This window comes from Cetorhinus maximus, chromosome 15 (assembly GCF_964194155.1).
Source record: "Cetorhinus maximus chromosome 15, sCetMax3.hap1.1, whole genome shotgun sequence".
In the NCBI taxonomy this organism is placed as follows: Eukaryota; Metazoa; Chordata; class Chondrichthyes; order Lamniformes; family Cetorhinidae; genus Cetorhinus; species Cetorhinus maximus.
The window spans coordinates 58,896,510-58,919,579 of record NC_135893.1 but is presented as its reverse complement, the minus strand read 5'-3'; the positions used below and the strand labels follow the sequence as shown (position 1 = coordinate 58,919,579).

Sequence of the window (23,070 nt, the reverse complement as noted above, 5' to 3'; positions counted from 1 at the left end):
TCCAATCTTTCCTCATAACTAAAATTTTCCATTCCTGGCAACAACTTCGTAATTCTTCTTTAATACAATCACATCCTTCCTGTAATGCAGGGACCAGTACGCAGTTCACTGGCTGCAGTTTAACTGGTGTTTTATACAGTTCCAGCATAACCTCTCTGTTCTTATACTCTGTCTCGGCCAATAAAACGATTTTTGGTCTACCAAATATAGCACAGAAGGAGGCATTCAGCCCACCAAGTCCATAGAGCAATCCAGTCAGTCCCATTCCCCCGCTCTATCCCTGTAGGCCTGCAAATTTATTTTTTTCAAGCTTCCTTCCCAATCATTGATCGTCCCTGCTTCCACCACACGCAGAGGCAGTGAGTTCCAAGTCATTACTGCTCACTGTGTAAAAAAAGTTCTTCCTTACATTTCCCCTGCATCTCTAGCCCAAAACCCATAAATCTGTATGCCCATGTCTTGCACCATCAGCTAATGGGAACAGTTTTTCCTTGACTACCTTATCCAAACCTATCATAATCTTATATACCTCTATCAAAACTCCCCCTCAATTTCCTTTTCTCCAAGGAAAACAATCCCAGCTTCTCCATCTAATCTTGTAGCTAAAATCCCTCAACCCTGGAACTATTCTGGTAAATCTCCCCTGTGCCCTCTCAAGGACCCTCACATCCTGTATGCCTTCTTAACCACTTTATCCACCTGTCCTGCTACCTCCAGGCTTCTGTGAAATATTGTGTATTCCCTTGCTCAGTTTGCCCTCTCCAAATGCATTACCCCTTGCTTCTTTGAATGACTTCCATCTGCCATTTTTCTGCCCACCTGACGTTGATATCTGCTGTTTTCTTCACAATCAACGACATGGCCAATTTCTGTATTATCTACGAACTTCTAAATCATCTCCCCTTCATTTAAATCTAAATCATTCCCTTGAACAGAAAGGGAACCAGCGCTGAGCCCTGCAGAACCCCTCTGGAAACAGCCTTTCAGTCGCAAAAACATCGAAAACTATTATCCTTTGCTTCTTGCTATTGTGCAAATGTTGGATCCAACTTGCCACTACCGCTTGGATCCCATGTGTTTTAACTAGGTCTGCCTTGTGGGTCCTTATCAAAAGCCTTGCTGAAATACACATACATCAAATGCACTACCCTTATTCATCCTCCTTGTTACCTCCTCAAAATATTCAATCAAGTTAGTCAGGCACAAGCTTTCCTAAACAAATCCATGCTGATTAATTTATGCCTTTGTAAATGATGGTTTATACTGCATTTCAGAGGTTCCTCCAATCATTTTCCCACCAGCCCACTAGGCTGACTAGACTGTAGTTACTTGGTCTATTCCTTCCTCCTTTTTTAAATGATGGTAGAACGTTAGCTGTCCTCCGGTCCTCTGGCATCACACCTGTAGCCAGACAGGATTGAAAAATGATGGTCAGAGCCTTCACCTTTTCTTCCCTTGTTTCTCTTAGCAGCCTAGGTATATTTCATCTGGGTCTCGTGATTTATTTCAAGGGTGCTAAGCCATTATATTTACTCCATTACAATGTTTACCCCATCCAATATTTCACATTCCTCCTCCTTAACTATAATGTCTGCTCTATCTCTTGCTTTTGTGAAAACAGATGAAAAGTAGATGAACCCCAGAGGAGGTTGGAGAGCAGTGTAGAACATTATCTTGTGGTTCAGTTTTATTCAATTCTGCTCAGTAACTTGGTGGTTGGAACTGATATTTCTAACAAGGCATCATAAACCAAAATTGAGTTGCAAGGATGTTATTTATCCTGCACAGTGAGGGAACACTCATCTAAGTTGTCAGTGAAGCTCAGCTGGATTACAATTGAAATTTTTGATTAGATTACAACATTGAATCTCATTCCTTATATTAAACATTTTCTAGAGATTTACAACCACGTTCTTTCTCTATAGCCCTGCAATTTCTGTTTCATTGTGTCAAATAGTTGGAATTTGAGATGAATCTGATCTTAGTTTATTATTGTAAATTGGAAATTGTGTTTAGAATCCAAATTTGAGAGGAAATACCAAGGAACTTCTTATGTGAAAATTAAAAAGTAACACCTGAAACTCAAAAAGTAGCCCTTGAGAAAACTTCAAGGAAAGCCCTTGAAAAAACAGAAATATTTTGACCCTTGCTTCTGAATTTATGCTCAGGTTTCTATTCTCCCTACCGAGCTAATTTAAACATCATGATCAAAACTTCCTACCACAATATTGATCCTGGACCTGTTGAGGTGCAAACCTGTCCAGCTTTTACAGGTCTCATCGCCGCCAGAACCGGTTCCAATGCTCCAGCAATCTAAAGTCCTCCCCCGCACCATTTTCCCAGCCACACATTCAGCTGCACTGTCCTCCTGCTCCTGTACTCATCAACTCATGGCATTGGCAGTAATCCAAAGATTATTACCTTTGAGGTCCTTTTTTTATTTCTTAGCTGCCTGCAGGACCTCACCCCTCTTTCCAACTGTGTCATTGGTATCAATATTGATCATGACCTCTGGCTGTTCACCACCCCCTCCCCTCCCTTCAGAATGCTCTGCAGTTGCTTAACGACATATTGAACCTGCACCAGGGAGGCAACAAGCCTCCTGGAGTCACATCCACAAATTCATAAATACCTATTTATTATCCTAACTATTGAACCTCCTATCACTATTCCTTTCCTGACATTCCTCCTCCCTACCCATACAGCTGATCCACCCATGGTTATATCCCCCTGAGGAATCATCATCCTCACCAGTCTTCTCCTTCTTCTTAGGCAGACCCTTGGGATCCAGGATGAGTAGCTTTCACTCCAGTTCGATTGGTTCTGAGATGGCTGTTAAGTCCAATGCGCGATCTACAGACTCTGCTACATGCTTGGGTAGATGGATTGTTTGGAGGTTTGTGCAGTCCCTCCAATGCCTAGAAGATGACAAGGGCCTTTCACTAAACACCTGGAAAACTAAGCTCTTCATCCACAGCACAACACTTTCCCCTCGTCGATTAAGATCAACCGCAAGATCCTGGAAAATATGGTTAATTTTTCATATTTTGGGAGCCTGCTCTGGACGAAGGTAGACATAAATGACCGAAATTTATCATTGCCTTCAATGTCCTAGCTTAGCCTTCGGCCGATGAGGAAAAGAGTATTTGAGGGCCAGGATCTCAAACCCTAGACTAAGGTTTACAGGGGGACGCAGTCTCTCGATGTATTCAATGCCTTCCCAAATAAGCAATCTCCATTTGGTCAGTCACAAGCCAGGGTCTCCCATTAGTTGGCTGGAATGTTTGACCTCTTCGGAATGCTTAAAGGACATCTCTGAAGCATTTCCACAATCCTCCTGGGAGTCTCCTACTGTGACTGAGTTCCAAGTAGTGCAGTTGCTTCAGGAGTCTGGTGTCAGGCACACGAACGACATGTCCTGCCCAGCTTGGGAGAGGACACTGCTGTTAGACTGCCTTTCCTGGCACCAAATTTGGAGGATCTTTCGAAGGCACCGTTGGCGGTACTTCTCTAATGCTTTAAGGTGCCTGCTTAGGTTGCCCAGGTCTCTGAGAAATTTAGGAGCGCGGGAATCATTGCTGCCCTGTAAACTATGACCTTGGTCTCAGGTTTGAGATCCTGGTTCTCAAATACTCTTTTCCTCAGTTGGCCAAAGGCTGAGCTGGCACATTGAAGGTGATGATGAATTTCATCAATTATGCCTACCTTCATCCAGAGCAGGCTCCCAAGATATGAAAAGTTATCCATATTTTCCGGGATCTTGCTGTTGATCTTAATCGACGAGGGGAAAGTGTTTTGCTGTGGATGAAGACCTTGGTATTTCAGGTGTTTAGCGAAAGGCCCATTTTCTCATATGCTTTGGAGAAGGAGTTGACAATGGCCTGCAGTTCAGTTTCTGAGTGAACGTACACACAAGTATTATCTGCATACTGAAGCTCTATGGCAGAGGTTGAAGTGATTTTGGTTTTGGATTGAAGTCTGTGGGTAATTTGCTGGAGGTGAGATGTATTATTGCAACGAGGAAAACCGGAGAAGTGAGTTGCTGCAAAGACACAGCCTTGTTTGACCCCAGTTTTCACTGAAATGGGGTCTGTGGTGGTTCCATTGGTGAGAATCACAGCTTGCATGTCATCATGGAATAGGCAGAGGATGGTGACAAATTTCTGAGGGCAGCCAGATTTGAGGAGGACCAGTATTCACCAGTATTCAGAACTGAGAGTATGGGTTCGGGAGTAAGATGCACTCAGGGGACTTCTACACTACTTGCCTAGACCTCCTCGAGTGTCCTGTCCTGTTATACACAGTCAATGCTGGGACATATATGAACATATATATGAACTTACGAATTAGGAACAGGAGTAGGTCACGCGATCCCTCGAGCCTGCTCCGCTATTCAATAAGATCATGGCTGATCTGACTGTAACCTTAACCCCACATCCCCACCTACCCTCGAAAGCCTTTCACCCCCTTGTTAATCAAGAATCTATCTAGCTCTGTCTTAAAAATATTCAAAGACTCTGCTTCCATTGCCTTTTGAGGAAGAGGCCAGGGCTGGAAAATTGCAGCCTCGAGGAAAAATTGCATAGGCTATGGTTGTTTTCTTTAGAACAGAGGAGGCTGAGGGGCGATCTAATTGAAGTGTACAAAATTATGAGGGGCCTAGATAGGGTAGACAGGAAAGACCTATTACCCCTAGCTGAGGGGTCAATTACCAGGGGGCATACATTTAAGGTGACTGGTAGAAAGATTAGAAGGGACATGAGGAAAAACCTTTTCACCCAGAGAGTGATGGATATCTGGAATTCACTGTCTAAGCTGGTGGTTGAGGCTGAAATGCTCAACACATTTAAAAGGTACCTGGATCTGCATCTGAAGTGCTGTAACCTGCAAGGCTACGGACCAGGCGCTGGAGAGTGGGCGACTAGTTTCTATATTCTTCTTTTGTTGGCTGGCGCAGACACGATGGGCTGAATGGCCTCTTTCTGTACCGTAACATTTCTATGGTTCTATGGTTCTAAGAAGGTTCCAAAGACTCATGACCCTCCGAGAGAAAAAAAATCCCCTCATCTCTGTCTTAAATGAGTGACCTTTTATTCAAGATTCTGCCACAAGAGGAAACATCCTCTCCACATCCACCCTGTCAAGACCCCCCAGCATCCTAAAGGTTTCAATCAAGTCACCTCTTACTCTTCTAAACTCCAGCGGATACAAGCCTAACCTGTCCAGCTTTTCCTCATAAGACAATTCCATTCCATCCCATTCCAGGTATTAGTCTAGTAAACCTTCTCTCAACTGCTTGCAACAGATTTATATCCTTCCTTAAATAAGGAGACCAGTACTGTACACAGTACTCCAGATGTGGTCTCACCAATGCCTTGTATAACTGAAGGATAACCTCCCTACTTTTGTATTCAATTCCCCTCACAATAGATGATACCATTCTATTAGCTTTCCTAATTACATGCTGTACCTGCATATTGACATTCTGCCATTCATGCACTAGGTCACCCAAATCCCTCTGCACCTCAGAGCTCTGCAATCTCTCACCATTTAGATAATATGTTTCCTTTTTATTCTTCCAGCCAAAATGGACAATTTCACATTTTCCCACGTTATACTCCATTTGCCAGATCTTTGCCCATTCACTTAACCTATCTATATCCCTTTGTAGCCTCCTTATGTCCTCCTCACAACTTACTTTCCTACCCATCTTTGTATCATCAGCAAATTTAGCAACCACACCTTTGGTCCCTTCATCCAATTCATTTATATAAATTGTAAGAAGTTGAGGCCCCAGCACTGATACCTGTGGCACACCACTCGTACATCTTGCCAACCAGAAAAAAACCTTCTGGAAATCTAAGTACAGTACATCCACCAGTTCCCCTTTATCCACAGCAGATGTTACTTTTTCAAAGAACTCCAATAAATTGGTTAAATATGATTTCCTCCTCACAAAACCATGTTGAATCTGACTGATTGCCTTGAATTTATCTAAATGCCCTGTTATAACATCTTTAAGAATACCTTCTAACATTTTCCTTATGACAGATGTTAAACTAACTGGCCTGTAGTTTCCTGCTTTCTGTCTCCCTCCGTTTTTGAACAAAGGAGTTACATTCGCTATTTTCTTATCTAATGGAACCTTCCCTGAATCTAGGGAATTTCGGAAAATTAAAACAAACACATCAACTATCTCACTAGCCACTTCTTTTAAGACCCTAGGATGAAGTCCATCAGGACCTGGGGACTTGTCAGCCTGCAGCTCCAACAATTTGCACCCAGCCATATCATACACTCAGTCAGTGCTAGGATATTCTGTTCTGTTATCCACACAATCATTGCTGGCATGGTCAGTTTGAACCACAGGCATTGCACAGAGAATAACAGAGCACTGCATTGACAATAAAAGTTGTTTGAGGATGTTACACAGATAGGTAGACATGTTATAATATAGAGAAATGGACAGAGTGAGAGTGAAAGAGACAGATGTGCAGAGAGCAGAGACTGAAAGACTGAAGTCTGTCCTGTTGAGTTTCTGGGATCAGATAGAGTCTACCAGCCAGGAGAAAAGGGAAGAAAGCAATATTGGATCAAATGATGGAGGGAAGGACAAAATGCAATCCAAACAGAATTAAAGCAACAGTCTCTTGGAAGGCAGTATCTGGAAAGTGGCAGAGTTAGGTTTAGAGGGAGGAATTGACAATTGGGTTTATATTTGTGAACTAAAACCTAATAAACAGAAGTAAAGTATTCCGCTTCAAAAAGATCTGCCAACTGCAGCCTTGAGACAAAATTTCTTCATCCTTATTTTACTCACTCATCTGTTTAATTTATAATGTGGATGTTGGGTGACACTTGTAGTTTTCAAGACTGAGATCGATAAATTTTTGTCAGGTATAGAAGAGATATGGAGTAAAGATGTATAAATAGAATTGAAGTCCATGAGGGGCTAAATGGTCTATACCTGTTCCTAAAGTAGCTATGTCCTAGTTAATGATTTTCAACTGTTTTCTAGTTTTCACAATACAGTGTTCATTTAGATAATCACTCGACGTTATACTTTTTCTTCTTGCTAATAACCATAGGCAAGTGATGTTAAAGACCTGTCAATCTGAGAAATACACTAGGGGAGGGGCATTAGCAGGAATGAGACCAAGCTGGTTGCATAAGTTTCTGGAACTTAAGAGAAAATGAATGTGCTAACCTCACTCAATAGATGCAATTGGTTCTGTTCTATTATCCAGTCCAAAGCACCAGACCAACATGATTCTCTCTTTAAAAGCTTAAAAGTGTCAGCTGTGGCTCAATTAATAGCACCCCTGCCTCTAAGTCTCTTGGTTCAAGTCCCATTCCAGGGCTTGAGTACAAAAATCAAGGCTGACACTCCAGTACAGTACTGAGGGAGTGCTTCACTGTTAGAGATGCTGTCTTTTGGAATGAGATGTTAAACTGAGGCCCCATCTGCCTGCTTGAGTGAATGTAAAAGATCCCATGGCACTGTTTTGAAGAAGGGGGGAAGAGTTATCCCTGTGTCCTGGCCAATGTTTATCCCTCAATCAACATAACATAAAAACAGGTTATCTGGTCATTATCACATTGCTGTCTGTGGGAGTTTGCTTTATGCTAATTAGCTGCTGCGGTTCCTATATTACCACATTGACCACATTTCAAGAAGTACTTCATTGACTGTAATGTGCTTTCAGATGTCTGGTGGTCGTGAAAAGCTCTTTTATACATACAAGTCTCCAGGCTTTCTGAGGTTCTTATTGGTAAATGAAAGAAAATAGAGTATTCTCCCTACCCCTGGGCTGTAAATAAGTTTAAATCGCACTTCCTTCATTATTTTTCAAATAAAGGCACCATTTGTTGATGATATAAAGCAAGAGGTTGATCCATAAAACAGACTCCAACCACCTGGGATCAAATGACAAATTACATTTACAGACTGATGGTGTCTGCGCTGAATAGGGAGTGAAACATCCTTCCTCACATTCTTTTATTCAATATAAAGTATTACAAATCCTAGCAATTACTCAGTGAACATTTACTCAGGACTAAAACACTTGGTTAATGTATTAAAATAAAGTTAGCTGAAAGGGTGCAAAGGTATCCAGTAAAAGAGGGAATGAGAATGAAAAGAGGAGGAAAGAGAATTGGGAGAGGAAGAGAATGGTGGGAGGAGAAGAACAGAAGATAATGGAGGATGAGAATGGAAAGAGAAAGAATTGGGAGAGGACAGAGGAAGATCAAGAAGGAAAAGAATGATGAAAGGAGAAAAGAGGAAGAGAATGAAGACATTGAGAAAGAGGAAAGAGGAAGAGAATGGAGAGAGAATCAGATTGGGGAATGATTCTAACTAGGACCAACAAAGGTGCAGGATTTCACGCTGATTTGATGATTGCATTGCCTTCAGCTCCAGATGCATTTTTGAAAGGGGCCCCTGGCACTAATGGATCAATGATGAGCAGTGAAGAGATTCTCGGTGAAGTCGAGTTCTGGATGTGAAAAGCGATATCAGACTGCAATTTAATTTCACTTAATTTTCTTCCACGTTGATGTATTTTGATTTTTTCTTTTTGAAAAAATTCTCATGTATCTATTTTTATACATATTTAAGTGCTGGATTCTAAAATGTGTGTTCCAAACAGGTACCTTCAAAGGAATCTGCAAAATAATTGATCATTTTCCAGAGGATGCAGACTATGAGCAGGACACTGCGGAATATTTGCTGCGTAAGTTTCGAGAGAGAGAGAGAGAGAGAGAGAGCTTCACACAGTTTGAATGGTTTTGTTTCATTGTGTAGGGCATTTTTAAATTCAAGGCACAAATAATCTCTCTGCGTTAGTTACAAATCCAACCAATTTGTTGAACATATTTTTAAGATAGGGGCCAGTAAAGTCAGTGATGAGCAAAGGCTGCTCAGCTCAGCACTCAAATAACCCAACTCACCCAAACCAGAATAACACAACATTTTTAGCACCCCAAATGTTTTAAGATCTATTACCCTGCTCTTTAGATTATTCCAAATTTTTAGCAACCTTTAGATAAAGAAGCATGTTATTTTTCTGTTGTTACTTTTGCCTTATTTAAATATAGGTCCACTAGCTTGGCCTATGTTTAAGTAATATTCTAGCTTCACCTTGAATTACTTGCTTAATATTTACTCTGATGAGATGCCCCCACACCCCTATTTAATCTTCTTCACCATAGACTATAGATCTGCAGCTTCTCTAACCTTATAGCTCACTCCCATTATATTTGGAGTTGGCTTTCTCTACGTCTGTTAAATCATAAGAGTTTACAGCACAGAAAGAGGCCACTTGGACCATCATGTCATCACTGTCCTTTGGCTACAGCAATTAAAAACAAATTCCCACAACTCCACTCTTTCCCTTTAGCTCTGTGCCTTTTTCTGCTTCAAATAATTATCTACTCTTCTTAAAATTCAATGATTTCTACCTCAAACACGTCTCCTGTAGCAAAGCATCCCGTACTACAACAACGCAATTTCTAACGTAATTTCTCCCAACTTCTATCCTTACTTTGAATTTACTCTACATCCTCTCCATGGTTTAATGTCCTATCTTAAAACAGGGTCTTCAAAACTCTGCATTGTTCCCCAGCTGTAACTACAAGCATATACAAATTTAGTATAACCTCTTCGTTCTAGTACTCTATGCCTCTGCTTATGACAAAATGGTATTGGCGCTTTTTAATTGCATTTTCAATGAATTATGTATTCAAACCCATGAGTCTATAGTCTATTGCATTCATGCTCCCAATTCCTTGTTCTTTCTTCCAAAAGACACCATCTTGCATTTCTTGGCAACAATTTCCTCCTATGGACACTTTCTGCTAACCTCCTAAGTCTCCTAAAGTCTTTTACAGTTCTTGTAAAACTCCATACTTTCATGTTAACAGAAAATTTTGTATTGCATTCTCAATGGCTAAGTTCAAATAACCTTTTTATATTTGAAAGAGTGAGAGAGAGTGTGTGATCAAATAGCAAGCGGGAGAGAGACAAAGCAGTAGTGAGTGATACAGAGAACAAAAGTGGACCCAATATTGAACCACTTCCTTCTCCATTCTAAGCAACACCAAAAACTTGAATTTATATAGCTTCTTTAACATCATAACACTTCCCATGGTAATTCATAGGAACATTATAACACAAAATGCAATCCCAAACCACATAAGGAGATATTATGACAGATAACCAAAAGCTTGGTCTAAAAGGTTGGCTTTAATTGTAACCCTTAGTTTCCTGGGTTATGGTAATACTTAAGAATCAGCCAGAAATGGATTTAGACTTCTTTGCAAATATAATGAAACACCATATGATACATTTGGATTTTCAGAAAACTGTTAGCAAAGTTCCATGTAAAGGACTTATAATTAAACTAAAACCCTGGGGACTGATTATATTTGTTGGTTAATGAAAACAGGACATCAAGAGAATACTGGCGAGGTATAGAGTCAGATTAAGAGAAAGTTATTAGAAGGTGTTCTACAGGCGTCAATGCTTGAACCTTTATTGCCCTTTCTTTATGTAAATGATCTACACACTTAAACCAAATGTAATGATAAATTTGTAGATAGCATCAAAACCGTGTTAGCAGTAGAGGATGCAACTGATGATTTCAGAAGGATTTGAATCAATTGGGCAGATAAATGGAAATTAAAAGTACGACACATTGTGTGAATATAAATGTAACCTAAATATAAAATGAATGGAACAGAATTAACATGAAGAGACTGTGGACCGAAAGTAACAGTCAAGGGGAAAAATTTGATTGTACCTGTTTTCAGGTGTGCAGTTGTGCTTCGTGATTAGCATGTGCCCAGTCCCATTGAGGCAGGCAGCATGCAAACTTTATGCTGTCTGCTCATTTGAATGAATTTAATATGCAACCTACGACTGAATGCGAAGCAGGTCCAGCACAATGCATGTTAGAAGTGTTCTTGTGTAAGGTTATTATGAGAAGGATTTGTTGGTGGCTTTTATTTCAGAATTTTGGTCAAGGGGATGCTTGGGGAATTTTTGGGAGATGGTACTGAGGGGGTGAGGCTTTAGGAGAAATGGAGTCTCAGTAGCCCTTCACATTTAGCCCATCTGGGGTGAAGGTACTTGGGATGCCTCCGCCGTGCTTTCTCCTCCTCCTAAGGTGGTCTCAGGATACATGGTGGCAAGGTTTGCACCCTCATGATAGCGAAGTTGTGGAAGACTTAGCAGAACACCATGAGCTTGGATACACCCTCAGTGAATGTTAAAGGGCTCACTCCAATGCGGTTCAGGCAGTAGAACCATTGCTTCAGGATGTTGTTGGTTTGCTTCATGTGGCTGCATAGTTCTTGCTATAGATTCATTGCCCTTGCATGGTCAGGTGGTGGGTGTGAGTCATGAGCCATGTGTACTGAGGGTATCCCATGTCCTGAAGCAGTTACTCTCTGGTTTGTCATCGTGGCACAAAGATGGTGACAATGGCTGACTATCTCAGGATGAAGGTGTCATGGCTGCTGCCAGGATGGTGGGCAATGTTTTCTGGGCATGGTCAGCCACACTGATGAGATGGTAGCCCTTACGCTTCCCACCTCTCCTGTTTACATGTGGGGCCCACAGAGTCATGTGCTTGTAGTCAATGGCTCCTTGCACTATTGGGAACCCATTATTCTGGCAAAGTAACATGCCCACTCTAACTGCTTCTCTCTGGGAAGAAAGAAGACAAAGAAGTCCTAGCATACAGGGCCTCTGTCACTTCCCTGATGCAGTGATGAACAGCAAACTGGGAAACGTTGGTTTCATCACTTGCTCCCACCTGGAAGGATCAGCTTCTGTAGAATTTGAGGACAACACAGACCTTGATGACCACTGGCAGGATCGTCTTCATCCTGCCATGCAGCTCTAGGCTCTGTTGAAGGAGGTGGCAAAATTCAGTGACCACCTCCTCCCACACAACTTCTGGCTGAGCTGGAGCTAGGGGGAATGCTTCTTGAAAACCTTTGGTGGACAGGGTTTTCTGTGGAGACCTCTCCTCCTTCTCCCTCTGTGCAGATATTCCCCTCTCTGCTGCTTGTGCTCAATCTCTCTGCCGTGTTGCAACCCAAGAGAGACAGCAACTGTCTCCCCATAACTCTAGCAGGCTGTGTGTTGACAGGGCAGAAAACCCTAACCTCCCTGTTAGGATGCAGCAACATTCCCTTCAAAATCCAAGTAATCACCAAAACACTTCCAAGAACACACCACAATACTTCCAAAAACTTGGTAAGATCAAAAATAAGTCAAACAAGTCCCTAGCAAGTTGGTTACTGACCCTTTAAATAATCTTCTCCACCGATGCTGCCAGACCTGCTGAGTTTTTCCAGGTAATTCTGTTTTTCCTTTAAATAATGCTAGTTTTGGGTCCCTTGACCTTCAGTTGGGAATATTTAAGCCACAGCAGCAACTGGGCCTGCACAGTCCAACTTGGCAGAATGTCTGTCAAAGCATCCTGAGAGGCTGTTTGATGTCAAAAACTGCCTAGTCTGAAAGCTTCAGGTGCACACGTGCACTAGCACTCTTACCAGCATGCTGTGCTGTGTGGGTCCTGCCAGAAGCAATGCAGCCCCAGTTTCAGCATCTCTGGCTTCTATAGCACTGACTCCAGCAGCACTTCAAAGCCAAATTTTTGGCCTCAATTTCTAAACAATGGAGTAGGGAGTCTGAAGAAAATGGATTGTGCAAGTGCAAGAACAACTTACATTTAAGGGGATTGTGTGTAGTGCATCCAAGTTTGCTGATGTTGGAAAGCTAGGTGAGAATGTAAGCTGTTAGGAGAACACAAAGAGGCTGCAAAGAGATATAAGGAGGATAAATACGTGGGAAAGACCTGGCAGATGAAAAACAACGTGGAGAATTAATAGAAAAGCAGGATATTTTTTAAATGGTGAGAGACTGGGAAATGTTGGGATTCAAAGGAACCTGGGTGCCCTTATACATGAATCATATTAAGTTAATGTGTAGGTACAGCAAGCAATTAGAAAAGCATGTTTGCCTTTATTACAAAGAAATTGAGAGTATAACAGTAAAGAAGTCTTACTGTAATATAATGCCTTGATGAGCCCACACCCAGAGTAACGTGTAGTTTTGGTCTCCTTACATAAGGAAGGATATAATTGCCTTAAAGAGAGTGCAACGAATGTTCAGTAGACTGATTCCTGGGATGAGGAGAGATTGAGTAGACTAGGCTGACATTCCCTAGAGTTTAGAAGAGTAAGAAGTGATCTCATTACAACAAAATTCTTAAGGGACTTGACAGGGTTTGAAGAAGAATCATATTGGACTTGAACCACTGACTCTGTTTCTCTCTCCACAGATGCTGCCAGACCTGCTGAGTTTTTCCAGCATTTTCTGTTTTGATTTCGGATCTCCAGCATCCGTAGTATTTTGCTTTTATTGACAGGGTAATTTTTTTTTATTCGTTCATGGGATATGGCATTGCTGGCTAGGCCAGCATTTCTTGCCCATCCCTAATTGCCCTTGAGAAGGTGGTGGTGAGCTGCCTTCTTTAACTGCTGCAGTCCATGTGGTGTAGGTACACCCAGTGCTGTTAGGGAGGGAGTTCCAGGATTTTGACCCAACGACAGTGAAGGAACGGCGATATATTTCCAAATCAGGACAGTGAGTGGCTTGGAGGGGAAATTCCAGGTGGTAGTGTTCCCATGTGTTTGCTGCTCTTGTCCTTGTGGTTGTGGGTTTGGAAGGTGCTGTCTAAGGAGTGAGTGGCTGCAGTGCATCTTGTAGATGGTATACACTGCTGCCACTATGCGTCAGTGGTGGAGGAAGTGAATGTTTGTGGATGGGGTGCCAATCAAGTGGGCTGCTTTGTCCTGGATGGTTTCAAGCTTCTTGAGTGTTTTTGGAGCTGCACTCACCCAGGCAAGTGGAGAGTATTCCATCACACTCCTGACTTGTGCCTTGTAGATAGTGGAGTCAAGTGGTGAGTTACTCGCCTTACGATTCCTAGCCTCTGACCTGCTCTTTTAGACAGTATTTATATGGCTAGTCCAGTTCAGTTTATGGTCAATGGTCAATGGTAATTCCCAGGATGTTGTTAGTGGGAGATTCAGTGATGGTAATGCCATTGAATGTCAAGGGGTGATGTTGGAGATGGTCATTGCCTTGCACTTCTGCGGCACAAACTTAATAGCCGCTTGTCAGCCCAAGCCTGGATATTGTCCAAGTCTTACTGCTTTTGGACATGGACTGCTTCAGTATCTGAGGAGTCGTGAATGGTGCTGAACATTGTGCAATCATCAGCGAACATCCCCACTTCTGACCTTAGGATGGAAGGTCATTGATGAAGCAGTTGAAGATGGTTGGGCCTAGGACACTACACTGAGGAGCTCCTGCAGTGATGTCCTGGAACTGAGATGATTGACCTCCAACAAATACAACCATCTTCCTTTGTGCTAGTTATGACTCCAACTAGCAGAGAGCTTTCCCCAGATTCCCATCGACTCCAGTTTTTCTAGGGCTCCTTGATACCACACTCGGTAAAATGCGGCTAGATGTCAAGGGCTGTCACTCTCATCTCACCTCTGGAGATCAGCTCTTCTGTCCATGTTTGAACCAAGGCTGTAATGAGGTCAGGAGCTGTGTGGCACTGGTGGAACCCAAACTGTGCATCAATGAGCAGGTTATTGCTAAGCAATAGCACTGTTGATGACCCCCTTCCATCACTTTACTGATGATCAAGATTAGACTGATGGGGTGTTAATTGGCTGGGTTGGATTTGTCCTGCCTTTTGCACTCAGGGCTTACCTGGGCAACTCTCCACATTGACAGGTAGATGCCAGTGTTGTAACTGTACTTGAACAGTTTGGCTAGCGGTGCAGCAAGTTCTGGAGCACAAGTCTTCAGTACTATTACCAGAAGATTGTCAGGGCCCATAGCCTTTGCAGTATCCAGTGCCTTCAGCTGTTTCTTGATATCACATGGAGTGAATTGAATTGACTGAAGACTGGTGTATGTGATGCTGGGGACCTCCAGGGGAGGCCAAGATGGATCATCCAATTGACACTTCTGGCTGAAGACTGTTGCAAATGCTTCAACTTTGTCTTTTGCATTGATGTGCTGGGCTCCCCCATCATTGAGGTTGGGGATATTTGTGGAGCCTCCTCCTCCAGTGTGTTGCTTAATTGTCCACCATCATTAACGACTGGATATTGGGACAATGTTCCCTGGTTGGGAGGTGAAGAACATGGGGTCACAGTTTCAGAATAAGGGATTGACCATTTAGGACTGAGATGGGGAGTTTCTTCACACAAAGTGTTGTGAATCTTTGGAATTCTCTGCCTCAGAGAGCTATACTTGCTCAGTCTTTGAGTATATTCAAAACAGAGATTGATAGGTTCTTGGGATCTATGGCACTTGAGGGGAAGGGGATAATTTGGGAAGGTGCAGTTCAGCCTTGATCTTACTGAATAACAGAGCAGGCTCAAAGAGCTGAATGGTCTCCTCCTGCTCATATTTTGCATGTTCTTATTCTGTCCTTCATCCAGTCTTCTCCATATTATAGATTAAAAGTGTTGAATTTTTCCTGAACTAAAAATTTTTTAAAATAATATATTTCAGTTCATTTATTTAATTCAACCCTCATTCCTTTGAAGTTTTCCTTTTTAAAAGTCATAAGCTTTGAAATTACATTACACGAAAATGACTGTAAAAAAGCTTCATGGGTTTTCATTAAAATCCTTTGTCTGCTATTTTAACAGAGACAGTGATTGATTGATCTGTTTATTTCAAATTCCTATGGCAATCTTCATACAGTGTCACTTCAAGGCCATATATTCCTGTTTTGGTGCTGATTGACAGACTATCTTAAAATTGATCATACTATGCTCACTAGTCCCCAGAGATTCCATTTCCTCTAAATTATGGATGCTGTCTTTTTCATTTCCTCTTCTTTGTGTTGTTCTGAGATGACACCATCCATAATCAGGGCTCTAGTTGAGAGTCAGCCTTCATCAGCTCAGTGTCTCTGCCACCTTCTCGAGTCCATCTCCAACATCATGTCCTAGATGAGTGAAAAGTTTCTCAAGCTTAGGATTGGCAAGATTGAAGACACCTTTTTGGACATTGGAATAAACACCTCCAACTTAGATACCTGACTTTATCACTCAACCCAACTGATCAACCAGTCTGACTTGGACATTGACAACCAAAGTTTTCTGTTTGACACTAACCTAAGCTTTAAAAATGATATCTGGTTCCCCACCAATGCTCCAATTTTCACTTCCACATTGCCCTCTCTTACCATACTGTTCCTAAAAGCCTCATCTGTGCCACTTTCTCCTATCGGATCTACTACTCCAATGTTCTCCTCGCTAATCTCCCAAGCTCCACTCTATGTAAACCACAACTTCCTCACACTTCCACTGCTTGCATTCTATCCCCCACTAAACCCAGCTTTCCATCCCCTCCAACCCAATTTCTAATACATTTGACTCAAAATCTTTGTGCTTCTCTTAAAAAAATCTCTTCATGGTCTTGTTTCTCTCTACCTTGCAACTTCCTAAAGCCCTATGTGACAGTTTTTGCCCTCAACTTTGGCCTCCTCTGCTTTCCTGTTCCCTCTGCTCAAAGCATTGATGGCTAAGCCTTCAGTCAACCTCCCCATAATCAGGAACACTCTCCCTTAACCAGTCATCTTGCAACCTCCCTTCCTCTCCAAAGCTTCCTCAGAACCTTCTGCTTTAATCATGTTTTTGGTGATTTCTCCTAAGTATTTTATCAATGTAGACCATTCAGTGGTGTATTTTTTGTTATTGAAATAGATAATCATGGGTTCAAGCCCCACTCCAGAACCTGAGTGCATGATTCAGGCATTTTAGTGCAGTACTGAAAGAGCACTGCATTGTAAGTGATGCAATCTTTGGATGCAATGTTAAGCTGAGGCCCCATTTGCTTTCTCAGATGGATATAAATGATCCCATGGTGCCATTGTAAGAAGAGCAGGGAGTTCTCCCTCAATGAACAGCGCCATTACAGATTAACTTGTTATCCATCTCATTATTGTTTACAGGACCTTGCTGTGCACAAAATGACTGCTACACTTTTGCCTAAAAAACAGCTGTGACTGTACTTCAAAACTAATTCATTTGCTATACAACACTTTCAGTTAACCTGAGGACATGAATAGCACTATAAAATTGCAAGTTCCTTCTTTCTCTTTGGGGAGTGTGAAATGCTTTGGTGCTTTATTGTACTTAAAGATCAGTATAATCAATCTGAGATTGATAGATTCTTGGAATCTAAGGGAATCAGGGATCAGGAGGGAAAGTGAAGTTGAGGTCAAGGATCAGCCTCATCCTGCTGAATGGTAGAGCAGGTTCATGGTGCTGTATGGCCAACTTCTGTTCCTATTTCTTTTTTTTTATTCGCTCGTGGGATGTGGGCGTTGCTGGCTAGGCCAGCATTTATTGTCCATCCCTAACTGCCCTTGTTCAAAGGGCATTTTTAAGAGTCAACCACATTGCCACATTATGTTCTTATAAATGCATATTTTCCTAAAATTGTGGAACTAGGTCCAAGTACAAGTTGTCAGTTGGACCCTTAACATATTTTGTCATTATTATTTGATTCTGATGTCCCTTTCCTATTAGGCACATGGGTCCTGAAGCAGTTGTAGTGCAGGGAAGAGCAAGACCACGGAGAGTTTTTTAGATAAGAACAAAGATTTTAAATTGATTGCATTAGGAATTGGATTGGTGAGACCAGAGGCAGTAAAGTGATGGAAGGGGGTCATCAACAGTGCTATCAAGCGGCACTTGCTAAGCAATAACCTGTTCACCGTCACGCAGTTTGGGTTCTGCCAGGGGCACTCAGCTCCAGACCTCGTTACAGCCTTCATTCAAACATGGACAAAAGAGATGAATGCCAGAAGTGAGGTGAGAGTGACTGCCCTTGACATCAAGCCGCATTTTATCGAATGTGGCATCAAGGCGCCCTAGCAAAACTGGAGTCAATGGGAATCTGGGGGAAAACTCTCCAAAGGTTGGTGTCATACCTAGCACAAAAGAAGATGGTTGTGGTTGTCAGAGGTCAGTCATCTCAGTTCCAGGACATCACTGCAGGAGCTCCTCAGCGTAGTGTCCTCAGCCCAACCATCTTCAGCTGCTTCATCAATGACCTTCCTTCCATCATAAGGTCAGAAGTGGGGATGTTTGCTGATGATTGCACAATGTTCAGTACCATTCACAACTCCTCAAATACTGAAGCAGTCCATGTCCAAATGCTGCGAGATCTGGACAATATCCAGGCTTGGGCTGACAAGTGGCAAGTAACATTCGCGCCACACAAGTGCCAGGCAATGACCATCTCCAACAAGAGAGAATCTAACCATCGCCCCTTGATGTTCAATGGCATTACCATCACTGAATTCCCCAATATCAACATCCTGGGGGTTACCATTGACCAGAAACTCAACTGGACTAGCCATATAAATACTGTGGCTACAAAAGTAGGTCAGAGGCTAGGAATCCTGTGACGAGTAACTCACCTCCTGACTCCCCAAAGCCTGTCCATCATCTACAAGGCACAAGTCAGGAGTGTGATGGAATACTCCCCACTTGCCTGGATGAGTGCAGCTCCCACAACACTCAAGAAGCTGGACACCATCCAGGACAGATCAGCCAGCTTGATTGGCACCACATGCACAAACATTCACTCCCTCCACCACCGACACAGAATGGCAGCAGTGTGTACCATCTACAAGATGCACTGCAGGAATTCACCAAGGCTCCTTAGGCAGCACCTTCCAAACCCACAATCACTACCATCTAGAAGGACAAGGGCAGCAGATAGATGAAAACAGCACCACCTGGAAGTTCCCCTCCAAGTCACTCACCATCTTGACTTGGAAATATATCGTCGTGCCTTCACTGTTGCTGGGTCAACATCCTGGAAATCCCTTCCTAACAGCACTGTGGGTACCTACACCACATGGACTGCAGTGGTTCAAGGCAGCTCACCACCACCTTCTCAAGGGCGACTAGGGATGGGCAATAAATGCTGGCCCAGCTAGCAAAGCCCACATCCCGTGAATGAATAAAAATAAATAGGGAGATGGGATTGGGTTGGGATAGAGTTCAGGCAACAGTGATAATTGGCAAGTTGTAGTTTAAGTGGAATGTTTGAATGGAGCTTGGGAGATTAGTTGGGGGTTGTTGAGCCTGTAGGAAAAGACAGTGTAGATGAAGATTTTAGGATCAAAAGGGTGAGGGAGGGGCAGTGGTAAGCAATATGGTGGTGAAATAGATGGTCTTGGAGGGGAACTGAACTGACTGAAATCACCCATTATAACATTATTTCCTGTATATCTCTTTCTTACCTCCTCAGATGTTTGTTGTCCTCAGCCTTATTCTGCCAGACGGTGTGTAGTAGACTCCCAATAGTAACCCTACGCACATGTTTATTAACCCAAGCCACACTACTTCATTTTATGGCAAATTCACCAATCGCACATGAATGTGTGGGAAGCTGTATTCTGAAGGGAGTGCAGAGGGCCAGAAAATTAGTACTAGTATTGTAGGCCGGCCTCTGGCCCACACTCCCTTCAAACAGAGCTCCATATTGAGAGCGTGGGATTGGTGAATTTATTCCTTCGTGTTATTGGTGACACGTCAAATCAGCTTCCTCAACTTCCAAAGAATTGTAAACATAATTGGCTGTCCTTCCTGCTATGAACTGCATCATAAAATAAATAAATAAACGGTAATAGAACATTTTCCACCATCATCACCACCACTCCCCACCTTTAATTGCATGTTTGATCACTAACTTGTATTTGTCCCACAATCTGACCACATTAATGATGGTATGCAGCCCCACGGCACTTCTTACTCTGACTCCTCATTCTCCCTGCAGGAATCGTCAGGGCTTCCAGTATATTCCCGATACTGAGTGTGGGATTACTGTTTCTTGGAGGTGTCTGTGTTGCAGCTGGTGAATTCTACAAGAGCAAACACAATGTTGTCCTCAGTTCTGGGATTTTTTTTGTAGCAGCAGGTTTGTCATTTTTAAATGGATTTAAATGGATAAATTAAATTTCCTGACTTTCAACCGATGTTTCCCATTTAACTTTGACTCTAAACTTTACAGCCATTTGTTTGCCACAAACAATTCAAATCAAAAGTGGACTGGGTGGTGCAGTGGGTCAGCTACTGTTCTTTCAACACTTTGGGACTGGATCAGTCCTTTCATCACAACTTCTTTTATATTCTACAACCCTATTTATAAAATCCAGATGCTGTTGGTCTGTGCCTCCAGCTATCTTCATTTTCAGGGGATGATGTATTTGACTCACTCTCTGTTCATCCAGAGTGCCTTTTCATTGAATGTAGAAGTTCAACCCTTCACTAGCCCAACTCCCACTTACTCCATCTAACTCTCTACCCACCCTTTATTCCTAAACTAGGTAATATCTGCCTTTCTGTTACACTCCACTCAACAATCGGGATGTTGTGGATTCAATTCCCACTCCAGGGAATTCAGCACATAGTCTAGGCTGATACTCCGGTGCAGGGCCGTAAGAGTATCTTGCACTTATGGTGGTGCCATCTTCGAACGATTCTGCAGCACTAGTTTGAAGAACAGGAAATTCTCCCAGTGTCCTGACCAATTAATCCCTCAACCAATACACACACACACACACAAATCTGGTCATTATCTAATTGTTTTTGTGGGATCTTGTGTTTCTTACATGTTGCAATAGTAACTCACCTGTAATGGACTGTAGAACGTTTTGGGACCTCCTGCAGCCGCGAAAGGCGCTGTATAAATGCAAAGTCTTTCTTTCCTAATCCACCCTAACATTGTTTCGGTTGCACTGCATTTTATGGCTCTCTTAATACTATCAAAGTTGCACCGCATCCAGTAATCATGACGCTGTCCTCTTCCCCTCTTCTCAGGTTTAAGCAACATAATAGGAATTATTGTGTACATATCGGCTAATGCCGGAGACCCTGGACAAAGCGATTCTAAAAAGAACAATTATTCTTACGGATGGTCCTTCTACTTTGGGGCTCTGTCGTTCATCATCGCTGAGACGGTGGGAGTGTTAGCAGTGCACATGTACATTGACAAACACCGACAGCTGAGGATGAAGTCCCGCACCGATGTCCTGAAGAAATCGACTCTTGCCCGAATTCCCAGCTACAGATATCGGTTCAGGCGAAGGTCGAGTTCACGTTCCACAGAACCTCGGTCCAGGGACCCATCTCCAGTCGGGGGTAAGGCCTACACTGTGCCGCCGTCAAATGAGATATCAATGTACACGCTGTCCAGGGACCCTTCAAAAGCAGTTGTCGCAACTAATCTCGCTTCCGAACGGGATCCCAAGTTCCTGCAGGTTCGCAACTGCCTTCCCAAAGACTCGAAGGAAACTCTTCATGCAAACCCGGCCAACAGGCGCACCACTCCCGTCTGACACCCAACCACACTCTTGGTTTGACCAGCTGCGAGTAGCCTCTCAATGCCTCCCTGTGCACGTGAGCAGCGACTGTCCAGAGCGGGCCAAGTTCCCGGAAGGAAAGACTCTCTTCAAGGAGGAGATCTGGCTCTTTGGTCAGGATGTTGTCTGCAGAGACCGGGCCGCCGTGTCTGGTTCATTGGTAACATTTCGACGTGAAATCGGAGGCAAATTTTGGTGCCTGAGATTAGATGATCCTCGGGAAGTGTTTAGTGTCATAAAACATTTTCTACTTAAGACCAACCGAAAATCTCTCCTGTTTAATTATCGCCTGGACACTACTGATAAAATCGCGCCATTTTTCTCTGCATGTGTCTTCCGAACTCTCCTTTTCACTGACAGCCTTCCCATTATAACAAAAAGACTACTTAGTTTTTATAAGAGGAGCATTGGTTCAATCCTAGCATTTTAATGCCTTCATATTTTATTAACATTCTGAATAAAATAAACGCAGTTCAAATTAAATAGTTTAGCTGCCAAAAAGCACAGAATTAGAAAATGAACCTCGGTGATTTATGTAAAAATTCAACAGCAGAAATAAACGCACAAGGACATTCAAAATTTGTCGTTTCTTATTTATCAGAGATTTTGTTCAGATACTTTCAACCTGCCAGGAAAAGTCGGTGAGTAACGAGGGCTCGTTTATCCGTGTTGGATGGAAGTACCGATTTGCTCCAACGCGCGGTGGACAGAGAAAAACGGCTATAAATTTGATCGAGATGGAGTTCCAGAAGGCATTTGATAAAGTACCTCATAAAAGCTAATCATTGACCTGGTGGGACAGCAGGCAGAGAGTGGGGATAATGGGCAGACACTTTAAATAGCAGAATGTGACTGGTATCCCACAAGGCCCTTAAATGTGTTAAGGCCCTCAACTGTACATTAATGACTTAAAGATGATGGGATAGAAAGCCACATATTCAAGTTTGTCAATGGTATAAACATATCCAGCAGTCTGGATAGAAGCATAAAAGTACAACGAGATGGTGATAGATTAAGCAAACAGCAAAATTGTAGCAAATAGATTTCAGTGTAGATAAACCTGATGTCATCCACTTTGGATCCAAAAAGATTAGAACAGGGTACTTTCTAAATGGTGAAAGACTACCGGCTGTGGACAACCAAAGATCATGAAAATGTCATGGACAGGTAGAGAAACTGTTTAATGGAATGTTGGCCTTAATGTCTAGAGGACTAGAATAGAAGGGGTTAAAGTCAAGCTACAGCTATACAAAGCCCTGACTAGACCACACTGAGAGGATGTAAGTAATTCAGAGAACTATATCCTAGGAAGGATATATTACTGTTGGAGGGAGTGCTGTGTAAGTTTACCAAAATGATACCTGGACTCCAAACATTAAATTGAGGAGAGATTACACAAACTAGGGTTGTATTCTTTGGAATTTAGAAGCTTAAGCGGTTTGATGGAAATTTTCAAGATATCAAGGGGAACTGATAGTTTCTCTCCAGATACCCTATTTCCATTGACTGGTAAGTCTAGTGCAATAATATAAATGCACAAAGCACAGTAAATAAGCATAGCAAGCTGCGGGTGCAA

The 23,070-nt window shown here is 42.5% G+C and overlaps 1 protein-coding gene across 1 annotated transcript in view; it reads left to right on the top strand.

Moving 5' to 3' along the window:
• Positions 1–22,063, top strand: part of LOC144690720 (voltage-dependent calcium channel gamma-3 subunit-like) — a 35,296-nt gene extending 13,233 nt beyond the window's left edge. The window contains exons 2-4 of the mRNA XM_078558492.1: positions 8,652–8,735; positions 19,910–20,050; positions 20,953–22,063. Of these exons, the coding sequence (XP_078414618.1) occupies positions 8,652–8,735; positions 19,910–20,050; positions 20,953–21,470 (743 nt within the window). The 3' untranslated portion in view covers positions 21,471–22,063. The remainder of the gene's footprint in view (positions 1–8,651; positions 8,736–19,909; positions 20,051–20,952) is intronic.
• Positions 22,064–23,070: the final 1,007 nt, after the last annotated feature.